The 26778-nt window shown below is 41.8% G+C and overlaps 1 protein-coding gene across 1 annotated transcript in view; it reads left to right on the top strand.

The window, feature by feature from the left end:
- The window catches only part of DNHD1 (dynein heavy chain domain 1), an 86690-nt gene that overhangs the window by 747 nt on the left and 59165 nt on the right, over positions 1 to 26778 (top strand). Inside the window, exons 2-6 of the mRNA XM_044919764.1 lie at positions 6586 to 7420; positions 10632 to 10805; positions 16052 to 16255; positions 16332 to 16442; positions 18086 to 18242. Coding sequence (XP_044775699.1) covers positions 6586 to 7420; positions 10632 to 10805; positions 16052 to 16255; positions 16332 to 16442; positions 18086 to 18242 — 1481 coding nt within the window. The remainder of the gene's footprint in view (positions 1 to 6585; positions 7421 to 10631; positions 10806 to 16051; positions 16256 to 16331; positions 16443 to 18085; positions 18243 to 26778) is intronic.

The raw sequence follows: 26778 nt of genomic DNA, 5'->3' as shown, positions 1-26778 counted from the left end.
TTGCACACAAACATTCCAAGGGGAAGAATGGAGCAGGGAGTGGGTGAAGGGGCATATCCTCCTCCCTTTAAGACACATCTGAAAAGTTGCACATCAGAAATTTGTCATGTGGTCAGGCCTTGTTACAAGGGAGGCTGGGAAATGTCATTTTATTCTTACCAGTCATTTTTTTTACCCAGTTAAAAATTGGGAGTTCTGTTACTAAGGAAGAGGAGGAGAATGGCTATTAGGAGACACCTACCAATCCATTTTCCATACTGGTCGAGAGTGATTCTTGCAAAATACAAAAATAATGGTACTCCTCTACCTAACACCTTCCGTCACCTTCAGACTCTAGCGTCACAACTGAGGCTTTCTGTGATCAGGTCCCAGAAGATCTCTCTGGCCTCATCTTCAACCCTCTTTCCTCAGTTTTTGATTCTCATACCCTTGGTATAAAAGGATCAATTTATTTGTGGTGCTCAGACACATTATGCTAATTCTGGACTCTGTTTTTCCTTTTTTGGGTATGTCCCACTTTAGTCCATATATTCAGTACTTCACAAATACCTGAGTGAGTGTATTTACCAACACTGTTAAGCCCTGCAGATGCAGAGGTGAATGAAAGAGATGCAATCCTTGTTCTCTTGGAACTTAATACAGATATGGTGAAGGTGAATATAGAACAAGTACAACTGTGGTGAATGTTACAAGGAAGAAATATGTGTTGTAATGGGAACATACAGTAGTACTAACCTGTGTGGGGGATGAAGGAGAGCTTCCCAGAGGAGTGATTTGGAACCTAAGATCTGAAGGATGAAATAGAATTTACCAAGCAAAAGACAGGGGGAGGGCTACCCTCCTTTCCTTCATGTCTTTGCTTAGATGTCTCATTTTTATTAAGGCTTATTCTGATTACGCTATTTAAAATTGCAACCTATCCTCCCTTCAGACACTCCTGATCCTCTTTATTCTGCTGTTTTTTCCATAGCACTGTCATTTCTCACATACTATATAGTTAACTTATTTTGTTTTTTTTTTTTTAATTCTGGATCAAGATTCTAATAAAATTTGTTCTATATACTACCATGATTATACAAAATTATTTATATTGGCATTGTCTCCTGCAGTGTTTTACACACATTACTGTATTTTTTTCTTACCTGCAAGACTATTTTAGACTGTTATCACCCATAAACAGTAAATAGTGTAGACTTTTGGAATAGGCTTGTTTTATCATCTAATCTAAACAGGTAATTTTGCAGGTAATTCTCTTCCTTCAGATTCAAGATAGTATTTTCTTTCCCAAGATGAGTGATTTAAGTTCTCTAAATGTGATTCTACTGAAGAGGTTGGAGATTAAGATCACTAATATTTCTATGGAAATTGAGACTTTTAAATCATATCCTATGTGTTTGTTGGCCAGTCTGATTCATAATTATACTCTGCCTAGGTTCTATTTATTTTTATTTTTATTTACCTTTTGGTCCCCTTCACCCATTGGTGAAATGGGTAAAGGGGCTCATTTTTATTATTTATCACTTGTAACTCCCACTAGAGTTTACATTCTCTAAGTCATAAATCAGGAATTTTGTCAATGTTATTGCTCTGTAGACTGATATAACCAAACATCTAAAATAGTACCCAACACAGTTGATGCTCAATAAATATTTGTTGAGTAAGTGAAGGCAGGAGAGAGGATTCCAGAGCAAAGGTCTAGAGCTTGGCTTTAGAGAGAGGAGGAACATCTCTTATTGGTAACAGGAAGGATGGAGGAATGGATAAAGCAGATCTAAGTTTTTTTTATTGGTATTGAGAGATTGAGAGAGTTTCTTTTAAATATCATGTGTGATGGTTAGTGTTATGTGTCAACTCGGCTAGGTTATAGTACCGTTATTTAATCAAACACTAATCTAGGTGTTGCGGTGAAGGTATTTGATAGATGTGGTTAACATCTACAATTAGTTAACTTTAAGTAACAAAACTACTCTTAATAATGAGGGTGGGATTCATTCAATCAGTTGGAGACCATAAGAGCAGAAAGTGAGATTTCTCAAAGAAGAAATTCTGCCTCAAGACTGCAGCATTAATTCCTGCCTGAGTTTCTAGCAACCTATCCTACAGATTTTGGACTTGCTAGCCCCCACAATCATGTGAGCCAGTTCTTTAAAATAAATCTATCTATCTACCTACTTACCTATCTATATATTGTGTGTGTATCCTCTTGTTTCTGTTTCCTCTAATTTTTTTTAATAGGAGTTGAAGTGAAGTTATCATTGGAGAGTAAAACAAAAAAATGGAAGATGAGAGAGTACAGGTTTGAAATAGTATTTGCGCAGAATGGAAGAGTGGACTGACGCAAAAAATATAATTCAATTTTTAAGTGGTTTGAGGGTTCAGTAGAGGCTACTGAACAGATTCCCTTCTGTCCTTGTCTGTCTAGAGAACCGTTGTTTTAAGGCCATAAACTTCAAGACCTGCTGTGACTCTTTGCCCTTTCCAGAAAGGGCTGCCCTTATTCCTGCCCTCACTGAGCACTACTATTCACTGAGCACTTGTTCACCTTTATGTAAACAGCATTTGGTAGGGTGCCACAAACAGCAAAAACACATAGCTTACACATATCAACTATATCAAGTGTTTATTATTGACCAGGCTCTATTCTAAGCATTTTACAGGCATTAACTCATTTAATCCTACAGCAACCCTGCAAGGTAGATACTATTACTTTCATTTTACAAAAAGAAAGAAAGAAAGGAAAGAAGGAAAGAAAGAAAGAAAAAGAAGGAAAGAAAGAAAGGAAAAGAAAAGGAAGAAAGAAGAAAGAAAGAAAGAAACTGAGGCAAAATACCCTACAACTAGTGAGTGGTGGAGTCAGGTTTTTAATCCAGACAGTCTGACTCCAGAGGTGATCCCCTTTCTCATCAATGAAGATTGCTATACATTTATGCATTTGTTCCACAAATATTTTCTAATTACCTACTCTTGGTGCCAGCACTAGGGGTTGGGGATAGAGCAGAGAGCAATCAGAATCTCTGCCACCATGGAGCTTGTTTCTAGTCAGGGGAAATAGACAATAAGCAAATAAAGATTTATATGAGATGGCATTAAATGCTGTGGAGAAAAATAATGCAGGATAGGAAGGATGAGGAAGGTGGGAACAGTTGTTATTTTATGCTGGGTAGTCAGAGAAGTCATTTATGAGGTATCTTTGAGCAGAGACTTGAAATGAGGGAATAAGGCTTGTGGACATCTGGAAGAAGAGTGTTCACTGTGGTATAAGCCTCTAGTTGTCCCTCAGTATCCATTGTTCCCTTCTTCCTTTACTAATAGAACCCCTTACTTTTATCTGGCCACATGGCCACTGAAAATAAAGATTAGATTTTGCAGCTTTCCTTTCAACTAGGTGTGTACGTGTGATAGAATAATGTGTGCATTGCCAGATTATGCCCTTAAGAGTAAGGCTGTGCCTCCCCGTCTTTCCTCCACTGACTGGGATGGGACCTAGCAGACCTAGCCTGCCTGGACGTTGAAGATACAGAACTTCCTTGGAGAAGGCAGCACAACTAAAAGGCTGCTGTATTAGCCCTCAAGCATTTCTACTTGGACAGTTATGTAAGAGGAAAAAAGAACTTCTATCAGGTTCAAACCACTGTATTTTGGGATCCTTTTGTTATTACAACATATGTGGTAGGCAGAATTTCAAGATGGTCCTGAATTTCTCACTCCCTGTGTGCACATCCCACATAATCCCTAGGACTATGAGTATGATAGATTTTACTTATGTGATCAGCTTATATTATATGGCATACCTGACTATAAGAAAGGGATATTATCTGGGTGGGTCTGACCTAACCACATGCACTTTTTAAAAGCAGGGAGATTTCTCTGGCTGGATGCAGAAAGATTCCAAGCTTGAGAAGGGGTTGAGGCACTGTTGCTGGCCTGAAGATGAATGGGCCATAAGGCAAGGAAGGTGGGTAGCTTCTAGGACCTGAGCATGGCCCCCAGCTGATGGCCAGGAAGGAAACCAGGACCTAGTCCTACAACTGCAATGATCTGAATCCTGTCAACAAGAATGAGCTTGGAAGGGGATTTCTCCCCAGAGCCTCCAGATGAGAACTCAACCCAGCCAACATCTTGATTTCAGGTTTATGATACCCTGAGCAGAGAACCCAGCCAAGCCATGCTGGACATCGATCTACAGAACTGTGACATACTAAATGGGTGTTTGTCTTTAAGCTGCTTAGTTTATGGTAATTTGTTACACAAGCACAGAAAACTTGTACATGTCCTAATTGGTACACAGTAGAGATGTACATATGTACATATGCTCTGGGGTGGGAGCATGCTTGGTGTGATCCAAGCACATCTCAATTGGAGTGAATAATGAGAGAGTAGAAAGAGAAGGTCCCAAAGGTAATAGGCAGCTGATCACATAGCAACTTGGAGACCATCTGGGGCTTTGGCTTTCACCTGAGGGAATGAGATGATAAGGCATTAGTGAGTTTTGTTTGAGCAGAGGAGTGACGAGCTGCCTGTATTTGAAAAGGGTCACTGGCTGCTCTGGAAAGAACAGATAGTAGGGGCAAGGGTGGAAGGAGGGAGTCCCATTAAGAAGGCTCTGGAATAATCCAGGTGAGAAGAGAGAGTGACATAGGCTAAGGTTGTAGCACTTAAGGTGGTGAGAAATAGTTGGATTCTGGATAGATTTTGAAGCTATAGCCAACAGAATTTGCTAAAGGAGTCAACAAGGGATGTAGAGTGAAGTGGGAAGGGAGGGAGGGAGAGGGAAAAATCAAAGGTGACTCCAAGGTTTTGACCCAAGTAACCGGAAAAAATGGACGTCATTTTGGGGAAGGCAGTGAAAAGAGCAGGTTTCTTTTGCCCTTGGGAGAGGGGTGGTAGTTAGGAGGCTGGTTTGGACATTTTAAGATTTTAAGTTTGAGATCTTTATCAGATATCTAAGTAGAGCCAGTAACTAAGCAGATGGATGTACAAATCTGGATTGCAAAACAGAGATGGGACTCTATCATATGCTGAATTTCTTTCTTTCCCTTTCTCTCTTTCTTCGTTCTTTTCTTTTTTTTCTCCCTCTTTCCCTTTCCTTCCTTCCTTCCTTCCTTACTCCCTCCCTCCCTCCCTCCCTTCTCCCTTCCTTCCTTCCTTCCTTCCTTCCTTCCTTCCTTCCTCTTTCTCTCCCTCGCTCTCTTTCTTTCATCATTCAGAACTTCCCACCCTCGATTTTGGGCTTGCTATGATCAAAGATTTTGTCTTATTATGGGTTTTCTTGAGGGGGTCGGTGAGGTGGGGTTGGTGGATATATGGATGGTGTTCGGGTAGGGTCCCAAAGACATAGCTTTTTGGTACCTGGCGCTAGCTTAGACGCTCAGTGAATGGTTAAATAGGCACACGGATTACACCTTCCCACGATTCCCTCAGGGTTGCTACTTCACCAGATCAACCGCGTCATTCGTTTTCATACCCAGCCAGGCTGATCGCCTATTCCCAAGGTATATGGGCAGCCAGCTGGTTAGACCTGGGCCGAAGGCAGCCCTTTCCTGCCTTCCTTCTAGCCCTTCGCCCCGCCCTTATGCGACCCTGGCCCAACACGGACGCCGACCCCTCCCCTTTCCGGCTCCTCGGCTGTTCCGCCGGCGTTCTGGGCTGGGGGCTCAGGCCTCTTGGGACCGTGTAACCGTTTAACAGCTGGAAAGGGATGGAGCTGCGGGTCAGGCCACAGCTTGCAATCCGCTGCCCTTTGCCCCTAGACCACCCTCTCCACTGCCCCCAGGAAGATCCCCTCCTCCCGCACTCCCATGGACCTCCCCACTCCTTTCCCCCTCTCCTCCTCTTCCCTTTCTTCCTCCTCCCTTTCCTCCTTCCGTTCCTCCTACCCTTCCTCCTCCTCCTCCGCGCTTGGTCCTTTGCCACTTTTTCCTCTCCACAATCCCCCCAACCTCATCCCGACCAAGTAGTGCTCTGTGCTTTCTGCCCTCAACAGCCCCCGACAGCCCATGGGCAGATGGGACTGGGGTTTTGCGGCCTCTTGAGTGACGACCTGTCTCTCCCCTTCAGGCCATTGCCAGGCTCCACTCCCAGTGACGGTTCCTTGCTGTTACCACGGTTCTCTGAGTGAGCCCTCTACCGGTGTGTCAGTTTGCCTCTGCAAGTGATCACTCCTGTGTGTGCCAGTCTCTCTGTGTGGGCAGCTGTGAGTAGCGTGAGCCTGTGCTTGGGACCCAAGTCCCAGTTCACCAATTTCTCCAACAGGCAATTGGGATGGAACCTCACCAGCACATCAGTCTCTCTTCCCTTCCATTGCTTCCTGTACCCCTTAGGCCAGGTGAGGGGAACTGTACCCTGGGTGGTGGGAAGGAACTCTTGTGCAAAGAGGGCCCCTGCCTGTTTTGGGCCTGCTTCTTACCAGAGACTTTGGGGAAGCCGTAGGGAGAGTTGTCTTCTGCTGTTCTGGCTCTGCCTGCAGCTCCATCCATTTCCCTGTCCTAACTCTTTCCCCTTCCCCCAGCACCTTAGACCCTGACCATCCCTGGCCCAGAGCCTAAGGCCCCTTCTCTTGCTCCTCTCCTGGGCTGGGCCAAGCAGGTGAGACCCAGCAGCCAGGAGCCTGGAACTGGCAATCAGAGCCTGAACAGTGGGCGAGGTCAGTTCGACAGCAGTTGAATGCCCAGCTCCTCTTGGTCTCAGAGCGGAAGGCAGGTCCATCTCCTGAAGACGCGGCATCTGAAGACCGTGAATCCCAGCACTCCGTCTGTGTTCCAGAAGCAGAAGAGCAGCCCCAGGACCATCAGAGGCAGCAGAGGAAGTTCCTGAAGGCAGTGAGCCAGTCACAGCAGCCCACGGTGCTGGAGCTCCTGGTGGCGGAGCTCCAAACTCTGTTCTCAGCTGTGCTGCAGGACGGCAGCCCCGCAGCTTGGCACTACCTGCATGCCGTGCTGCATCTGCTGCCTCCATATCGTGCACTGCTTGTTGGTCGCCTTGATCTGCTGCCCTTCCTGGAGCAGCTGTCCCACTGGGCCCCTTGGGTCCAATCCCAGTTCCAGCTGGACCTGCTAGATGCCATTGAGCAGGCCTTCCCCCCAGATACCTCTTTGTTAGAGGGTGCCTCCCATATTGAGTGCTGTCCCCAGAAGCAGAAGTTCCATCATGGGCCCCCACGCCCAGCCTGCCCTTTTGTGCAGGCCCGGTGGGGTGGGCAGCAAGTAGGGGAGGAGTTGGCTACATGGCTGCGACCATTGACACTGCCTGAGCTACAGCACAGCCTGGGTATTGTTGGTGCTCAGGTGGCCCTGAGAGAGGCCTGGTGGCTAGATGGCCTTAGCCTCCTGCCCTTGGCACTGGCGACAGACATCCCCATACAGTATGAATGCAGGAGCACTGACAACGCAGTGGAGGAACCTGTTGGAAGAACAGAGACTAAGTAAGTGAGGGACCCAGACTGGGGCTTTGAGCGGACGAGAAAAAGAAGCTAGTTTATGGGTTCCTCTAGGGTCACTTGGATGTCTAGAGCCAGATCGCTATTGATTTTAGGCATTAGCCTGACCCCAAGCCATGCTGGTCGAAGCTGCTTCTCTCTTCCTTTTTGTCTGCAAATAAATTGAGTGGTCTTACTGTTCATCTCCATTGGGCAATGCAGAAATTCATGAAAATCAAGAGTCAGCTATAAGGAAGCCAAAGCTTCAGAAAACAGCTTGAGTTTCCAGAGTGTCCATTCTTTCTCAGATGGTGCTAGAAGCTTCCTTAGTTCTTTTTCTTACTCATTCATAATCCCTGAGCCTCGCCTCTGGGCCTACCCAGGGCTGGGTGCTGGATGTTGGGTACAGGTCCTTCCCTCAGGGTGTTCCTAGGTGAGTGCATGTCTGAGGGACCTTCCCACTCATGTCTATGTGAGCTCAGCCAGCCCCAGAGCAGATCAGAGTTGGCAGCACTGCCAAATGGGACTTTCATTCTGACCTTTCCAGAGTCTCTTCCTGCCCTGCCGGTGTGGGTATCCTGGCCCCTTGAGTGCTGATTGTTCCCCCCACCCCCCATCTGGTTCTCATTGCTTCTTTCAGGATTTCACAGTACCTACAGAGACCTCCTCTTCTGAGAGTTCTCTAACTCTAGTCTAAGAATTTCCCCCCATCCTCTGGCCTGATTTTCTAAGTGCTTTGCAGCTTGTCTAGGACATATTCACTGTGTGGGAAGAATAGTAGCTTTACCTTTACTCTAGGTTGGCTTCCTCAGTTTTTGCTGTAAGTTTATGGCTGGGTCAAAGTTTTTCCTAAAAACTTAGAGCCATATGGTGGACAGATAGATAGGCTCCTGGGGCCCTGATGGAAGGGGCCAGTGCCAACAATTTATGTCTTCAGTACCCCCAGGAGACTCTTCCTTTTTCAAAGACCTGCCCTGTGCTCTGAGTAGGTTTCCTTTCCTGGGAAATGTAATGGAAGTGAGAATGGGCTGAGATGTTGGGAAGGGGTCAAGTTCTATGCCTTCTCATTGAACCTGGTGATAAACCCCTGAGGCCTAGCTAATGTGACTTAATTTGCATGAAGTTCTCCAGGCCTGTTGCCCTAGGCATCCATTCATTCAATAAGTATTATTGGATATCCAAAATGTATCAGGAACTGCTAGATGCTGGAGATACAGAAGTGAACAAAACAGACTCAAATCTCTTTCTTTGGAGTTTTACAGTTAGGAGAGTAGGTATTAAATAAGTTGATACCAGTAAAATATAATTACAAATTGTGATAAGTGCTAAAAAATCAGAGAATACTGCCTTTCTCCTGGCTGTTCCTCTGTGTGTGTGTGTGTGTGTGTGTGTGTGTGTATACAGGTAGGGGAAAGCACATCAGAGGGGTTTGGGTTTAGATTGGAGTTATTAACAAAATATCTTGCAGGTTATGGGGGGAAATAAGAGGAGAGTTTCAATGAGGAGGAAGCAGTTAGTAGAATTAAATGCTACTGAGGCAAGTAAGAAAAATCTGAAAAATATTCACTGGTTTTAGTAACAAGGAGGAAGTTGGTGAGAGTGATTTATTTCAGGGGAGTTTTGTGAGGAGGAAGCCAGATTTTAGTGCATTCAGGAGCAAATGGGAGATGAGAAAGTAGAAATCACATTTTACTATTCTTTCATGAAGCTTGGTTTGAAAGGGAGAGAGAAATAATAGGACAGAGGGAAATAAAAGTGTCTGGATAGGACTCTTAAAAAAAAAGATGGAGAGATGTTCATAGCCCTTCAGGCAGTGCTTGAGCAGTGGGCACTTAATAACTATCTGTACAGTGAATGAGTAAATATAGGCTAATGGTAAGAAAAGGAAGAGCCTGAAGATACATCACGAAGAGACAATCAGGGATCCATAGCACAAATGGAGGAATTAGTCTTGCAGAGAAGAAAGGACATTGCTTCCTCTCAAGTTGATTAGGAGGGGATTAGGATGGGAGTCTGTGCAGATAAATGTGTGGGAAGGCAGCTGAACTAGAGGAAGTTAGTTCATGGCTGAGAGCCCCAGTTTTCTCTGGGCAGAGAAGGAGGCAGAGAAGGGGATGGGACGGGGGCCTGGCAGGTCTGGGCATAGGGGTAGGTGGAGGCCTGTGGAATAGCAGCTGAAGAGTCTGAAAGAGAGAGCCGCCTGAGGACTTGTATGAAGATATCAGAGCAGAGTGAGCCCATAGTTGAGATTAGATACCAGAAATCCACAGAGGAGCTGATATTCCTGGTTCTGCAATCTTCTGAACCAATTTAGATCATGTAGGACTTTAATTGTTGAGGAAATGAAACTTTAAACTGTTACACCATTAAGATGTCCTGATCCAACATCAAAGTTACAAACCCTATTGTTGATACGAATTTTAGAATAGGATTGCACTGTTATCCCTGGGGTACCTTGTTCTGTTTATCTAGGTTTGGGTCAATTAATGACGTTAGTATACTTGACAGATTAAGTCTAAGTTTAATTATTCAGATTTTTTGTTTGTTTGGCTCGTGCTCTGAGGTCACTCCAACCAGAATTATTAGTCCAGGTGATTAGTTTTTGGTGTCTTGGATAATTAATTTTCATATCAATTTTGTTGGCTGGTGTTCTGGAAAGGTGAGAAGATTGAGAGCACCAGTGCAGGCTTGAGGGGGACGAAGGATGCACCACTGGATCCTGACTGGAAAGGAAAGGCTGTGAAACTAGAAGTTGGGTGGTGATAGGGGAAGAGCAAGAGTCACAGGCAAAGAGATCATGCAGAGTTGGAAAGCAGGCATAATGGGGGCAAAGATAGATCTAGAACCTTAGGAAGGTTCCTATGGAGGAGAAATCCAGGACTGTGGGCTTGCAAGGTGATGAGTTGGGAAAACAAAGTATTCCTATTACTTTTATTCAGTATTCTGTAATACTGACTTCATAGTAATCACATTAAGTCCAGAATGGTTATTCATGTATCAGAAAGGGAGGGGTTGTTCATACATAGGTCTGTGTGAATATAGCTGTTTGACTATATTTGCTCAGTATGTGAGTACTGTGGGTATAGGTGGTAGACAGGCTCTGGCAAGACCACATCATGCCCTCCTAGGCACCTGATCTAGCTTCTCCTTTCACTGGCTAACAGTGCCAACCCGACCTCCTGCTTGGTTTCTTTTCTCCTGATTTTTTATTGTATAGGCCTCAGCTTGATTCAGAAGTTCCTGGTAAGGAGACCTTCCAGAAGAGAAGCACTAGCTTCTCACCTCAGACTTCCCTCCTGGGTAGCCAGGTGAAGACCATTCTGAAGACAGAGAGATACCTGAAGAAGATCCACTTCCTCTATCTCAATGTAGCTCCCAGCCGGTACTTTAGGTAAGAGGTGTGTCCTGACCCCTTCTACTCTGGCCACTCCCTGGTTTCCGCCCATGCTGTCTCCTGTCCTTCCTCCTCTCTAGCTGCCTCTCCTCTGTCTTCCAGTTTCCCTCCCTCTTCGCTTCTCAGCCTCCTCCTTTCCATTCTGCACCTCTGCTTTGCTCCCCTTTGCTCTCACAACCTTTGGTTTTAGTCGTCCTCTTCTACTTTTGGTTCTGTCTTCTTTATTCTGTCCTAAGAGGATAGAAACATGTGGTCATAGCCTCAGAAGGGAATTTAATGGTTGTCTCTCCCAACTCCAATACAGGAGTCAGGTGTTTGAATCTTTACAGTGAGACAAAGCTTTGAGTTTGCCAGGGTATCCCCTTCCTTAGACTGAACCAAAATCTGCTTTCTTCTAACTTCTACCTTCTGGTCCTAGTTTTATCCCTGGGGCTATAAAAACAAGTCTCTCCTCCTTCCACATGACTCAGGAGGCTTTCATTTTCTTCTATTAGCTCTAAAGTTTACATATTTTTTAAAGCCTGATTCAAGTCCCATCTCTTCCCAGAAATAACAACAATTACCATTAATTAAGTTTTTCCAGGCATTGTGCTAATAATAATAAACACATGATGTGTTACTTAACCTTCACCTACCAGGTAGGTGCTATTATTATTTCCATATATGAGATGAGTGCCCTGATGCATAAAGAGGTTAAGTAACTTGTCACAAAGTAAGTGGTAGAAACAGACAAACCTAGGACTGTCTTAACTCAGAAGTCCATGCTTTTAAGTCGTACATCATATATCCTCCCAGAAAGCCTTATTTCCTGCATACACTGCTCTCTTTCTCCTGAGTTTATGTAGCCCTACTGATCCGTATTATCCATGCATTCATTAATCAGTTCATTAACATATTTTCACTGAGGGCATTGTGCCAGTTGTTAAGCAATTGTCTTTTGGCTCTAACTTTCCTCTCCTCTCCCTGCTTCGAGATACTGGGGCTGAGACTCTGCAAACTTTATTCCTCCTTTTTCAGCTGACCACCTGTTAGGTTTGATTAATAGAGGGTGCTAGAAGGAGACTGGACAGCAAGATAAGAGAAGGGTCTTTCTCTTTCCCTCGCTTGCTCTTTCTGTCAGTACCGGTCCTTCACCCTGGCGACAGTAGGCACTTCTGAATTAGCTTCTTCATGATTCTGAGCTGGGGGGCACCTTCCCATCAGAGTTCTGCATCTTGACTGCACGGCCCCTCCTCCAAACTCCTTCGGTACCAGTAGGAGCCCAGCAGCATCTCCTTAGAAATCCAGGTCCCAACTCCACAAGCCCCTCCTCCAGGCCCAGAGCTTCTGAGAATCCAGTTCCTTCCCTTTGTTCCTCTAGTTCTAGAGTTGGCATCAATTCCTGTGGTTATTGTATCTGTGCTATCTCAGTGTTCCCTTTTTGCTTTTCATTTCTTCAACACATTAAAAAAAAAAAATGCTGTCTGTTAAATTCACTTTGTTGAAATGCCGAGTTTGGTTTCTGTTTTCCTGATTGGACCCTTACTGATCTCATGAAAGGAAATAAACCTCAGATATGGAATTCTGAGATTGATTTCTGAATGTCCTTGACCTTGAACAGTACTGAACTCTGTGCTAATGGGATATAGGATACTAGGAATCCATGACATGTAGTGACATCAAGACTAATTAAATTATCACTTGTGGCTGAATGTGATGAACTACCTACTGATACCCAGGTGCCACCACACTTGACCGACTGGAGGTAATGGTAGTAATGGTGTCAATGTGGGATGGGGTGCTTACTGGCTGTGGCAGAGAGCTTACACAAGAGAAAATTACAAGCTTAGAACTTGAAACTATCAGCTCCATCATAATCAGAGAAGCAGCACCATCAAAGATAATTAGACACATAGAGAGACAAGAAACCATGAGCAAGAGAACTAAAAAGGCAGTGGATAATTATAGGACCAACATCTGCCAAAGAAGGAAACCCAGTGAAGTGTCTTTAGCATTTGGTGGTGCTTTTCCCCAAACAGAGATGCCTGTCGATTCCAGTATCAGCAATTGTGTGTCAGTTTTACTATCTGTTCCTGAAAGACTGAGAAGAGGAGTTGAGCTTTGCACAGGCACAGACAGCCAAAGATCAGAGGCTGCAGCTTGGGGCCCACACCCAGGAGGGATGTGTTTTCTGCTTCAACCTATAATGTCACCAGGGTCCCAACCCAGAGCCCAGGGCATTTAGCTTCGAGTTCTCTGTTGTGTTCATACAGATGATTTTCATATTTTATTCACTTATTTTGCCTTTTTCTAGTTGTTCTCAAGGGAGGGTGTTAGTTCCAAATTTCTAGTTGTACCATCAGTAAAAGCAGAACCTTGGCATTTATTGTTTCGTTTTGTTTATTTGTCGAGTGTCAGGGTTTTTTTCAATGTGTTTGAATTTGCCCAATTTTTCTTGTATTTGCCCTAGATTTTTTTATTACATTTTTAATTGTAATATATTTAAGATTCAATGTTATATTGGTATTTTTCCTAGATGTTGATTCATACTCAGAAAGGAATTTATTCCTTTACTTCCTTAGAGCCTTTGCTCAACTGTCCCATCTTCACCCTCCACCCTCCCCTGGCACTGCCAACCTCCTTTGCCTCTGCTTTTCTTCCCCTCTCATTTATTATATTTATCATCAGAGCAGGGATTTTTGTTTGTTGTGTTTAACAATGTATCCTGAGTTTAGAACAGTTTGGCATAGAGTAGAGACCCAATAACATTTGTTGAATGAATAAATGAATGAATGATCCAGAGTAGGAACAGATTTAGAGGCAGTAAATGATGAGTTCAGTATAGAACTTGCTGTGTTTCATTAAGGCATAGAGTTTGCAATGTTTTGGAAGCAGGTGAATAGTCTCTAGCATCGCTTAATACTCTAACTGATCTGAGCCCTTTGAGGGCAAGGATTATGTAGTAGTTATTTCTCTGTCCTCATTTCCAACACAGTGCTTGGACAGAAGGGAAACTTGATAAATGGTTTAACTAAACTCTATAAAATCATAAATGAGAAGAAGAGGAAAAAAGCAACTTTAAAAAAGGAAAAAAGAAGGAGTAGTGTTCATTAGAAAGGTCATAGGGGAAGGATCCCTTGGGAGAGCCTGGGATCAGTTGGGATAGGAGGCTATCCTGTGGGAATCTAAGAAGCCCAGTGGTTAAGAGGGGTGGCTTGAGTCAGGTAGATTTGGTTTTAAGTCCTATATTTTTCCCTTAACTACCTTGGACAAAGTTCTAACTCCTCTTTACTTCAGAAGAAATAGTTTGGGGGAAAGGGTACTTGGGAAAATCTAGTCACTTTGTCAGAAAGGAAACAAAGCTTTTATATGACTTGATTTAGTGAGTTCATTCTGGTATCTATCTAAACGCTCTTTTTTTTTTTTAAGATTTTATTTATTTATTTTGAGAGAGAGAGTGCACGAGAGAGCATGAGCCGGGCGATAGGCAAAGGGAAAGGGAGAGAATCCTCAGGCAGACTCCCCGCAAAGCTGGGAGCCCGACGCAGGGCTCAATCTCACAACCCTGAGTGAGATCATGACCTGAGTCGAAATCAACAGTCGGACGCTTAACTGAGTGAGCCACCCAGGCACCTCTCTATCTAAATTCTCTTAAGTCATTTGCTTAATAATGTATTCTAGAAAGTTGAGAGAAGAGATAGAGGAGGGCCATTTTATCTCTTAGGCATTATAGGCATAGGACCTGAGACATAATAGCTTTTAAAGGGCTCTAAAATATACTTAATACTTGGGCGCCTGGGTGGCTCAGATGGTTAAGCGTCTGCCTTCGGCTCAGGTCATGATCCCAGGGTCCTGGGATCGAGTCCCGCATCGGGCTCCCTGCTCAGCAGGGAGCCTGCTTCTCCCTCTGCCTCTCTCTGTCTGTCTCTTGTGAATAAATAAAAATCTTTAAAAAAAAATAAAAATAAAAATAAAAAAATAAAATATACTTAATACTTAAAAATATTATTGGTTCCAAGTTATGAAAATAAAACTGCAAAATAAAAATGGATAAATTTGCTTTATTGAATGTGCCCAAACATAGCATTATGCTAACTAGTCTCCTGCAACTAGATACTATTGTATAGCTGCATATAAATGCCACTTAGTGTGGGATGTAGGTGCATTGTGCCGAAGTAAGAGAACTTAGTAGGATTTTAAGATGGCTCTGGAGGCACTTGTCTGGTTCTCTAGGGTGCAGTTTTCCTCTTGATTTGTGTGTGTCTAGCCTTCTAGTCACCCCCTGCTTTTCCTCATTCTCATTTACTCCAAAGAGCACCCCCTAATGATCTCTGTGTGTTATTTCAGTACCTAGAGATACACATATTTTATCATTTCTAAGATGTACTTTTTCTCACATTTTAACATCCCTGAAATTGTGATGCATCTTACAAATTGGTGGAGTATCACGTTGGCAGCATTTTAAATTTTACTGTTTCATTAAAAAAGAATGCTGCAGCTTACAACTGATGGCATCTTAGATTTGATAAGATGTAAAGTATCTGGATCTGGAGATACGAAAGCCTTAGAACTGGCTAGGTGCCTTTTTCTTTTTTCTCCTCTATCTTTGGCTTCCATTTATTCTTTTTTTTTTTTTTTTAAGATTTATTTATTTGAGAGAGAGAGAGAGAGGAAGAGAAAGCACACACACGTGTGTGAGTGCGCAGGGGCTGGGGCAGAGGGAGAGAGAAACTCAAGCCGACTACACTGAGCAAGAAGCCCACACTACAGCTTAACACTGGGGCTCAGTGTCACGACCCGGAGATCACGACCTGAGCTGAAACCAAGAATCGGGCGCTTAACTGACTGTGCCATCCAGTACCCCTGGCTTCCATTTATTCTTAATAATATTTGTTTCCTCAAACAAATATTTAAATATTTAAATATTTAACCTCAGTCGGTTAAGCGGCTGCCTTTGGCTCAGGTCATGACCCCAGTACCAGGCTCCCTGCTTGGCGGGGAGTATGCTACTCCCTCTGCCTCTCCCCCTGTTCGCGCTCTCTCTCTTGCACGCACGCTCTCTCTCTCAAATAAATAAATAAAATCTTTAAAAAAAAATCTGTTTCCTTTTTTTAGTTTGAACATCATTCTGCTCTCTTTCCCCTCTTGCAACTCTCCTCTGCCTTCATCCCTGCCTCCGTGCTTCTGCTCTCTCTTCATTGGTCCCTTCCCAAAGCCTGCACAAGTTCCCAGGGCTCCTGCTGATCAGAGCTCTTTTTTTAAAGGCCCTATAGCCTGATGGTGGTGCCACCAAAGAAGGTGAACCCTGAGCACTACATCTTCTCTCCCTTTGGGATCCTGCATGTGCATCCTGTGGAGGGCAGTGAGACAATGACGCTGGGCACCTGGCACCGCCACTCTGTCCTCTGGCAGCAGCTCCAGTCCATTCCATTCTTCAAATATTGCCTCTTATACAAGGCCTTGACCCGGTAGGTGGTGCTGGTATGGGGTTTGGGGACAAGGGCTGCAGGGAGCAATAGCATGTCACTGCCCTCTGATCTGTAGTTGGAAGAGGAACGTGACGTTACAGAGGCTCCACCGGTGCCGGACTTTCCTCGGGAAGCACCTGCTCTTGGCTGTGCCCCACTTTGGAGCTGGGCTTCTGCATATTAGCAGGTAGGGTCTTCAAAACGCACTGCCAATGGATGTTTTAAAATTATTTTGACAAAAAGTATTAACGTGTTCCTTGTAGAAGTTTTGGAAAACACAAAAAAGCATGAAGGAAAAAAAATCTTTAATCTTAACCACACATAACTAACCACGACAGACATTTCGTTGCAAATCCTTCTAGTCTTTTTTTCTATCACCTATATACAAATGTGGTCATACTTGACATATTGTTAAGTAACCAGGTTTGTTTTTTTTTTTCTGAATAATGTATTCTGAGCATATCTTCTTGTAACTGTGTATTCCCCACATCAACTTGCCCCAGATCATACAATTATTAACTATTGGATCTGGGGATATACCTTCAGTGTGTGAATCCAAAGTCTCTACTTTTTCCATGGTATCTTTGGATTCTTTTTTGGGGGGGGTGGGGGACTTAGTTATTCCTATTTTCGGTACTTTTTTTTTTACTTTTCCTACGCTCCTCAGCCACTTCTAATTATCTTCTCTGACAGAAGATGCAAACTCAAATGTCTATGGGGCCTGTGCGGGAGCTCTGGAAGAAATGCAGTGGGTTGGGTGCAGTACATTAGGGACTGTGGGGAATGCAATCTGGAGGCTACATGTAAGTAGGACAGTCACTACTCAATTCCAGCTGACTGTTACCACTGGGAATATGGGTACAGCTTGCCAGCTGCCTTATTTTTTTTTTTCAGGATTTCCTGGAAATATGCATTTTGTTTTAAAGTGCTTTAATTTTACCTAGTTAACTCAAATTTTTACTAAAACAGTGGGTTGGACAACTCTTGGTGGAACATATGAAAACATTTTCAATCTGAACTTGACCCACAGCCTACCAGTTTGCAACCTTTGCTCTAGGGATCCTCCAGTCTAGCCTAATCATCATGGTATAATTAAAGGCATGAGGGCTTGGAGGCTGGACAGATCTGAATTTAAATCCTGAATACTAGCAAGGGATTTTGCTCTTTGAGCCTCATTTCCTGATATGAAAACTAGGGATGAAGATTTCTACTACACAGCTATGGTGAGAATAAAGTGAGATTGTAAATATAAAATACCATGTTAAATGCCTCTTAATAGGTACTGAATAAAATGACACCCATTATGATCATCCTCTGCTTATTTGGGGTCTTTCGTCTTCTTCAGGTATTTTTAGAGATGTAGAGTTCTCGGAGAGGGTGGGGTGGTAGTGGATAACAGAGGCTGATTTTCTCAGGGATAGCCCATGGAGAAGTTGGAGGTTCACCACCTTTAATCCTAAAACTCATCTGTCCACCTAAACTTTTAGGGCCCTTAGCTTCCTCTATTCCAAGGAAGAAGCCTGTGTAGTCTCTCCTTCTAAGTCAGACTTTGGGATCATTTGACCCTCTCCTAGCAGAAAGGTCACTTGGTATTAACATTTGCACATACCCCAGGCCTTTCCCAAAGAATTCCCCAGCCAGCAACTTCCTCAGCTTGAATTCTTCCAAAGAGCTCTCCAAGAGGAAGCTGTCACTGGAGGTCACTAGGAATATTATAACCCTTCCTGACCTTTGCTTATTCTGAGGTGAGCTGGGCTAGAAAGAGGTCAAAGGTTTTCAAGGAAAGAAGGCTGAGATGCCGGCTCTGATGAGCTTCGCCCTTGATCCCAGGCTTTTGCAGGAGCTGCGCTCTGTATCCTGGCTCCCCCAAGAGTCGGATCGATGCTACGAGCTGCTGGACTTGCAGCGGGCTCTAGCCAAGGAGAACCACAAGGCTCTGAGGCTGCTCAGTCGCTGCCTGCACCTCTGCACATTCATCCTGCAACTGGTAAGACGCTCCAGCTTATTGTGACCCTTTTCTCCAAGGTGAGCTTGCCAGAGTTCCAGTGTCCTCTTGGCTTAAGCTTCTTCTGGGATCCCCTGTGTGGCCTGGATGCTGCAGTTGGCTCGCAGCCAGGGTCCTGCGCAGCAACAGCGGTCTCTGTTGTGGGGTGGATGGATCGATTATAGATGGGCAGAGGCTTGGACTCAACCTTTTCCCTAAGGGTTGGTCGTGGCCTTGAGCAGGGAGGAGAAGAAACATAACAATACTTTTTCTTCAGTTGTTTGTGCTGAGGGCATTAGGGAATTTGAAAGTTGGAATCTGGATCTTTTATGCTGCTGGGCTTATCTTTGAACCTATTTGAACCTTTGGCAGGCCACTGTGGCTGGTAGAAGCATCCAGTGATGGCGTCCTTCCTAATTATGCCTACTTTGCATCTGTAGTACATGCCCCCTGCCTAGGGTTCCTGGAGGCCCTGCTGTGTGTTCGTTTCTGTCGCTATCATTTGTTGTCTGTCAGGTAGGGCTGGATATTTACACAGTTGTCTGGCTGATCACCATCTGCAGGGATCATCTAGTTCCGAGAGAGGGGACCCACCCAGATTTTGTGAACATGAGAAATAATGTAGAAGAGGCTCCTTGTGGCTCCTTTAGCCTCCAGACAGTAACAGCTGGACCTGCCATTGCACTGAGCTAAACAGGGCAGAAGGTGGGGGCGAGCTCTTCTACGGCCTTTCTCTACCTCCTAGTTCCTAAATCCCACTTTTGTTTTAATGTCACAAAACTCGTTATAATTTTTTAACAGTCAGTAGTTTATTTTGTTAATTGAGGTATAATTTATATGCAGTAAACAAATTTTAACTGTGCAGTTTGTTGAAATATTTGCATATATATACATCCATGTAACCACCACCCAGATCGAGATATAGAACATTTCCAATATCTCAGCAAGCTCCCTCGTACCTCTCCTGTCAGTACCCCCACAAAGGTAACCAATACTCTGGTCTTTGTCACCATAGATTTATTTAGTCTGGTTTTGAATTTCATATAAATGGAATCAGCATGGCTGGCCTTTTTTTTCCCACTCAACATAATGTTAGTGAGATTTATCCATAATCTTCTAAGTAGTGATGGTTCACTTTTTTGTATGCTATGTAGTATTTCCCTCTCTGAATGTACCACAATTTATTTATTCTCCTATTGATGGACATTTGAGTTTGTTCCAGTTTTTGCTATTATGAATAATACTGATATGAACATTATTTTTTTTTTTAAGATTTTATTTATTTACTTGACAGAGACAGAGAGACAGCTAGAGAGAGAACACAAGCGGGGGAGTGGGAAAGGGAGAAGCAGGCTTCCCGGCCAAGCAGGGAGCCAGATGTGGGGCTCGATCCCAGGACCTCAGGATCACGACCCGAGCGGAAGGCAGATGCTCAACGACTGAGCCACCCAGGCGCCCCTGATATGGACATTCTTGTACAAGTCTTTTGGTGGATATAAACACTCATTTGTTTGGAGTATATGTTCTAGGAGTGAAATTGCTGGAATAGGGTATATGTATATTTTGCAGTGCCAAACAGTTTTCTAGAGTGGTTGTACCAGGTTTATATTACCCTAGCAATGTAGGAGATTTCCAGTTGCCCTATGTTCTCACCAACACTTGTATTGTCAGGGTTTTTAATTTTAGCCAAACTGGTATACAGTGGTATCTCATTATCATTTTAATTTGTGTTTTTATGATCACCAAGGTTGTTGAGCATCTTTTCATATGTTTATTGGCTGTTTTGGTATCCTCTTCTGTGAAATGTCTTACTCTCTTGCTCATTTTTAACTGGGTCATCTGTTTTTTTTCCTATTAATATGTAGGAGTTCTTTATATATTCTAGATATGAGTCCTATATCAAATATATGTATTATAGATATTTTCTCCCACTCTGTGGCTTACTCTTTTGCTATTTTAATGGGTAAAATTTTACCATTTTTACTATTTTATTTTAATCGTGTCTTTTGATTAACAGTTCTTAATTTTCTTGAAGTTCATTTTATCAATCTTTTCTGGTTGGTGCCTTTTGAGTCCTGGTTTAAGAAAACTTTGCCTATCCCAAAGTCATGTAGATATTTTCCAGTTTTCTTCTAGAACTTTTATTACTTTTTCTTTCATATTTAGGTCTATGAGACATTTCAGATTAATTTTTATGTATGGTGTGCGGTAAGAGTCAAGTTTTATTTTTCCTATTTATTGAAAAAAAAAACATCTTTTCCCCACTTAATTACAGTGGTGTCTTTTTCTTAAATCAGATGACTATACGTGTGGGTCTGTTTCTGGACTCTCTTCTGTCCCATTAGTCTATTTATCTGTTTTTTAAAAAAAATTTTAGTTAAGTTCAATTTAGTTAACATAAACTGTATTATTAGTTTCAGGGGTAGAATTTAGCGATTCATCTGTTGCATATAATATTACAGTGCTCATTACATCAAGTGCCCTACTTAATGCCCATCACCCAGTTACCCCATCCCCCCACCCATCTCCCCTCTAGCAACCCTCAGTTTGTTTCCTATAGTTAAGAGTGTTTTATAGTTTGCCTCCCTCCCTGTTTTCATTTTATTTTATTTTTCCTTCCCTTCCCCTATGTGTATCTATTTTGTTTCTTAAAGTCCACATATGGGTGAAATCAAATGGTATTTGTCTTTCTCTGACTGACTTATTTCGCTTAGCATAATACATTCTAGTTCCATCCACATCGTTGCAAGTGTCTTTTTGTCAGTGTTACACCATCTTAATTATAGTAGTTTTATGGTATGTCTTGATATCTGGTATTATAAGTCCTATAACTTTTTGTTATACAAGTTTTTTTTTTTTTTAAGATTTTATTTATTTATTTGAGAGAGAGAGAGAAACAGCATGAGAGGGGATAGGGTCAGAGGGAGAAGCAGGCTCCCCGCTGAGCCGGGAGCCCGATGTGGGACTTGATCCCGGGACTCCGGGATCATGACCTGAGCCGAAGGCAGTCGCTTAACCGACTGAGCCACCCAGGCGCCCCAAGTTTTTTATTATACATTTATTATACAACCTATGCTAGGTTCTTTGAATTTCCATATAAGGTTTAGAATCAGCTTGTTAATTTCCACAAAATAATTTTACTGGGATTTTTTTATTGGCTTGCTTTAAATTTGTAAATCAGTTTGAAGGAGCATTGATATCTTAATAATATTTCACTTTCTAATTCATAAACATGGATCTCTTCATTTATTTTGATTTCTTTAATTTCTCCTACTAAGGTTTTATAGGTTTCCTGTAGAGGTCTTGAATATATTTCATTAGATTTATTACTAGATATTTGATATTTTTTTGTTGCTATTATAAATGGTATTTTAAAATGTTATTGTTTTCTAAAAAATTTTTTTAAAGACTTTATTTATTTATTTGACAGAGAGAGACACAGCGAGAGAGGGAACACAAGCAGGGGGAGTGGGAGAGGGAGAAACAGGCTCTCCGCCAAGCAGAGAGCCCCATGCAGGGATCCATCCCAGGACCCTGAGATCATGACCTGAGCTGAAGGCAGACACTTAATGACTGAGCCACCCAGGCGCCCTAAAATGTTACTGTTTTCTAATAGTTGCTGTACCCTATACAAAAATTAGTTCATGATGGATAAAAGACATAAGTGTGAAAAGAAAATCCAAAAAGCTTCCAGAAGACAGTGTAACATTTTTATTATCTCAAGGTTTCTTAAACAAAATATAAAAAATATAAACCATAAAAAAACCAAGACATTTATCTATACTACAATTAACTTTTTAAAAAGCACCACAGAGTGAAAAGACAAGCAAAGGCAACATGTAGAGCCACTTTCTATGCTGTTGTGTGGGATGGAATGGAACTTGTCCCTGTTGGCAGTCACCCCAGAAGTTGGGGGTGATGTAGGGGAAGGAGAGGATTGGTCATCATCCCACCTGGTAACTGAATTGTTACAGAACCAAGTTTGTACTCTGTGCCCAATAAAAGCTGCCCATTAAATTGTAGCATTACTAAATAACTAAAATTTGAAACATTAAATAAATAATGATATAAAAATGTAAGCATTTGGTAGATAACCTTTATCAATTTTTAAGGATATTTCCATCAATTCTTAGTTTGCTAAGAGGTTTTATCATGAATGAATGTTGAAATTTGTCCAGTGATTTATTTTCTGCTTCTATTTAAATGATTATGGGAATTTTTCTCCTTTAATCTAATATGGTGAACTGTCGGTGTTAGACCACTTTTGCATTAATGGGATAAACCCATTTTCTTTCTTTCTTGTATAACTTTTTATTTTTATATAAGTTCAGATTTATTAGGAGAGTTGCAAGGATAGTATAATAAATTCTCATCTACCTTTTACCCAGATAGTTCATTTGTCTCCTTTATCATTCATGCCTATTCTTCCTCTATGTATGTATACATTATTTTCCTCAACCATTTGAAAGGTTTAAGTTGCAGATATTAAATTCATTTACCCTTAAATATGCCAATGTGTTTCTCTTAAGAACAAGGGCACTTTCTTCCATAATTCTAGTATAATTATCAAAAATTAGGAAATTTCACTTTGATACAATTTTTATCTAACTCACAGTCCTTATTAAAAATTTGCAAGTTATTCCAAGAATGTCCTTTATTTCTGTTTTTTTTCTTGTTTCAGGATCCAGTCCAGAATCCTGCATTGCATTTAGTGGTCACTTCTCCTTATTCCCTTTCCTATGTCACAGTTCCTCTGCCTTCTTTTTGGTTCCTTATTTCATCATGGGACAGCTCTACAATAGGGTCTTCATTTCAAGGCCACCTCTCTCACCACATCAGACCAAGAACAGCCTTAGCTGAGCTCTTGCTTGGCAATTTCCCTTTTCCTGTTTTGCTTCCTGCTCTCCCTTAGAGGCTTGTTTCCTGAAGACCATGCCTTCAATAAATCACATTTCCCCAAATTTGTGGGGAATCCAGTCTAAGAAAATTATATTAGACCAAGTTCATTCATTGTTTTATGCAAATATTCTACAGCCACAGTAACTTTTAAAAAAAATTTTTTTTAAACTGGGTATTATTTGTTTCAGGGGTAGAGGTCTGTGATTCTTCAGTCTTATATAATACCCAGTGTTCATTACAACACATGCCCTCCCCAATGTCCATCACCCAGTTACCCCATCCCTCCACCCCTCTCCCCTCCAGCAACCCTCAGTTTGTTTCCGGAGATTAAGAGTCTCTTATGGTTTGTCTCCCTCTCTGGTTTTGTCTTGTTTCATTTTTTCCTCTCTTCCCCTGTGATAACTTTTCTTATCCACTTTATCTTTCAGTTTCTGAGAGATATATGTTAAAAAGCCCCTCTTTTAACTATAGATTTATTAATTTCTCCTTGATATTCTTTCATTTTGCAACATGTATTTAAAAATCATGTGTGCATCCTCAGTGGTGAGCCAGGTTATCATAGGTGATAAAGAGTCAATTACCTTTGGAACAGTTTCAGAAGAATAGGTATTAATTCTTCTTTAAATGTTTGGTAGAATTCCCCTGGGAAGCCATCTGGCCCTGGGCTTTTGTTTGTTGGGAGATTTTTGATGACTGCTTCAATTTCCTTAGTGGTTATAGGTCTGGTCAGGTTTTCTATTTCTTCCTGGTTCAGTTTTGGTCATTGGTACATCTCTAGGAATGCATCCATTTCTTCCAGATTACCTAGTTTGCTGGCATATAGTTGCTCATAATATATTCTTATAATTGTTTGTATTTCTTTGGTGTTTGTTGTGATCTATCCTCTTTCATGCATGATTTTGTTGATTTGGGTCATTTCTCTTTTCTTTTTGTTAAGTCTGGCCAGGGGTTTATCCATCTTGTTAATTCTTTCAAAGAACCAGCTCCTAGTTTCGTTGATCTTTCCTACTATTCTTTTGGTTTCTATTTCATTGATTTCTGCTATGTTCTTTATTATTTCTTTTCTCCTGCTGGGTTTAGGCTTTATTTGCTGTTCTTTCTCCAGCTCCTTTAGGTGTAGGGTTAGGTTGTGTATTTGAGACCTTTCTTGTTTCTTGAGAAAGGCTTGTATTGCTATATACTTTCCTCTTAGGACTGCCTTTGCTGCATCCCAAAGATTTTGAACAGTGTGTTTTTTCATTGGTTTCCATGAATTTTTTTAATTCTTCTTTAATTTCCTGGTTGACCCATTCATTCTTCAGTAGGATGCTCTTTAGCCTCCATGTATTTGAGTTCTTTCTGACTTTCCTCTTGTGATTGAGTTCTAGTTTCAAAGCATTGTGGTCTGAAAATTGGCAGGGAATGATTCCATTCTTTTGGTACCTGTTGAGACCTGATTTGTGACCTAAGATGTGATCTATTCTGGAGAATGTTCCATGGGCACTAGAGAAGAATGTGTATTCTGTTGCCTTGGGATGGAATGTTCTGAATATATCTGCGATGTCCATTTGGTCCGGTGTGTCATTTAAAGTCTTTATTTCCTTGTTGATCTTTTGCTTAGGTGATCTGTCCATTTCAGTGAGGGGAGTGTTAAAGTCCCCCACTATTATTGTATTGTTGTCGATGTGTTTCTTTGCTTTTGTTATTAATTGCCTTATATAATTGGCTGCTCCCATGTTAGGGGCATAGATATTTACAATTGTTAGATCTTCTTGTTGGATAGACCCTTTAAGTAGGATATAGCATCCTTCCTCATCTCTTATTACAGTCTTTGGTTTAAAATCTAGTTTGTCTGATATAAGGATTGCCACCCCAGCTTTCTTTTGGTGTCCATTAGCATGGTAAATGGTTTTTCACCCCCTCACTTTCAATCTGGGGGTGTCTTTGGGTCTAAAATGAGTCTCTTGCAGACAGCATATCGATGGGTCTTGTTTTTTAATCCAATCTGATAGCCTGTGTCTTTTGATTGGGGCATTTAGCCCATTTACATTCAGGGTAACTATTGAAAGATAGGAATTTAGTGCCTTTGTATGGCCTGTAAGGGGACTGTTACTGTATATTGTCTGTGTTCCTTTCTTGTCTATGTTACTTTTAGGCTCTCTCTTTGCTTAGAGGACCCCTTTCAATATTTCTTGTAGGTCTAGTTTTGTGTTTGCAAGTTCTTTCAGTTTTTGTTTGTCCTGGAAGCTTTTTATCTCTCCTTCTATTTTCAATGACAGCCTAGCTGGATATAGTATTCTTGGCTGCATATTTTTCTCATTTAGTGCTCTGAAGATATCATGCCAGTCCTTTCTGGCCTGCCAGGTCTCTGTGGATAGGTCTGTTGCCAATCTAATGTTTCTACCATTGTAGGTTACAGATCTCTTGTCCTGAGCTGCTTTCGGGATTTTTTCTTTGTCTCTGAGACTCGTAAGTTTTACTATTAGATGTCAGGGTGTTGACCTATTTTTATTGATTTTCAGGGGGGTTCTCTGTGCCTCCTGGATTTTGATGCCTGTTTCCTTCCCCAAATGAGGGAAGTTCTCTGCTATAATTTGCTCCAATATACCTTCTGTCCCTCTCTCTCTTTCTTCTTCTTCTGGGATTCCAATTATTCTAATGGTTCGTCTTATGGTATCACTTACTCTCGAATTCTGCCCTCGTGATCCAGTAGTTGTTTCTCTCTCTTTTTCTCAGCTTCTTTATTTTCCATCATTTGGTCTTCTATATCACTAATTCTCTCTTCTGCCTCATTGATCCTAGCAGTTAGTGCCCCCATATTTGATTGCACCTCATTAATAGCCTTTTTGATTTCTACCTGGTTAGATTTTAGTTCTTTTACTTCTCCAGAAAGGGTTTCTCTAATAACTTCCATGCCTTTTTCAAGCCCAGCTAGTATCTTTAAAATCATCATTCTGAACTCTAGTTCTGACATCTTACTAATGTCCATATTGATTAGGTCCCTGGCAGTCGGTACTGCCTCTTGTTCTTTTTGTTGAGGTGACTTTTTCTGTCTTGTCATTTTGTCCAGAGGAGAATAGATGAAAGAGAGAACAAAATGCTAACGGGGTAACAACGTCCCCAGAAAATATACTCTAAACAAATCAGAAAAGACCTGAAGCCGGGGGAAAAGAAAGGGAAAGAAAGAAAAAAGAAAAAAAAAAGAAAAAGATAAAAACAAACAAAAACAAAACAAAACAAAAATAGAATATGATCAAATATGATCAGGCTGGTGCATAGATCAGTGCCACACACTAGATTTTGGGCATATTTTGGTCTGTTAGAAGAAAGTGCCGCCCAAAATTGTAAAGAAAGAAAAACTTATATATGTACAAAAATAAGGGTCAATATGATGAAGGGATGGAATATGACTGTAAAGATGAAAGTTATAAAAGATTTTATAAAAGGAATTGATAAGAAGTTGGTTGAAAAAAGAAAGAAGAGGATTTTAAAAAAGAGAGGGGGAGAGAATGTGATCAGGCAGGCGACTAGAACAAAGCCATACACTAGAGATTTAGGGTATATTTTGATCTGTTAGAAGAAACTGTATCCCAAAATTTTAAGAGAGAACAACTTATATATATATATATATATATATATATATATATATATATATATATAT

This window comes from Neomonachus schauinslandi, chromosome 11 (genome assembly GCF_002201575.2).
Source record: "Neomonachus schauinslandi chromosome 11, ASM220157v2, whole genome shotgun sequence".
Lineage (NCBI taxonomy): Eukaryota > Metazoa > Chordata > Mammalia > Carnivora > Phocidae > Neomonachus > Neomonachus schauinslandi.
Note: the sequence above shows the minus strand (reverse complement) of the source record. Positions and strands in the feature narration are given on the sequence as shown.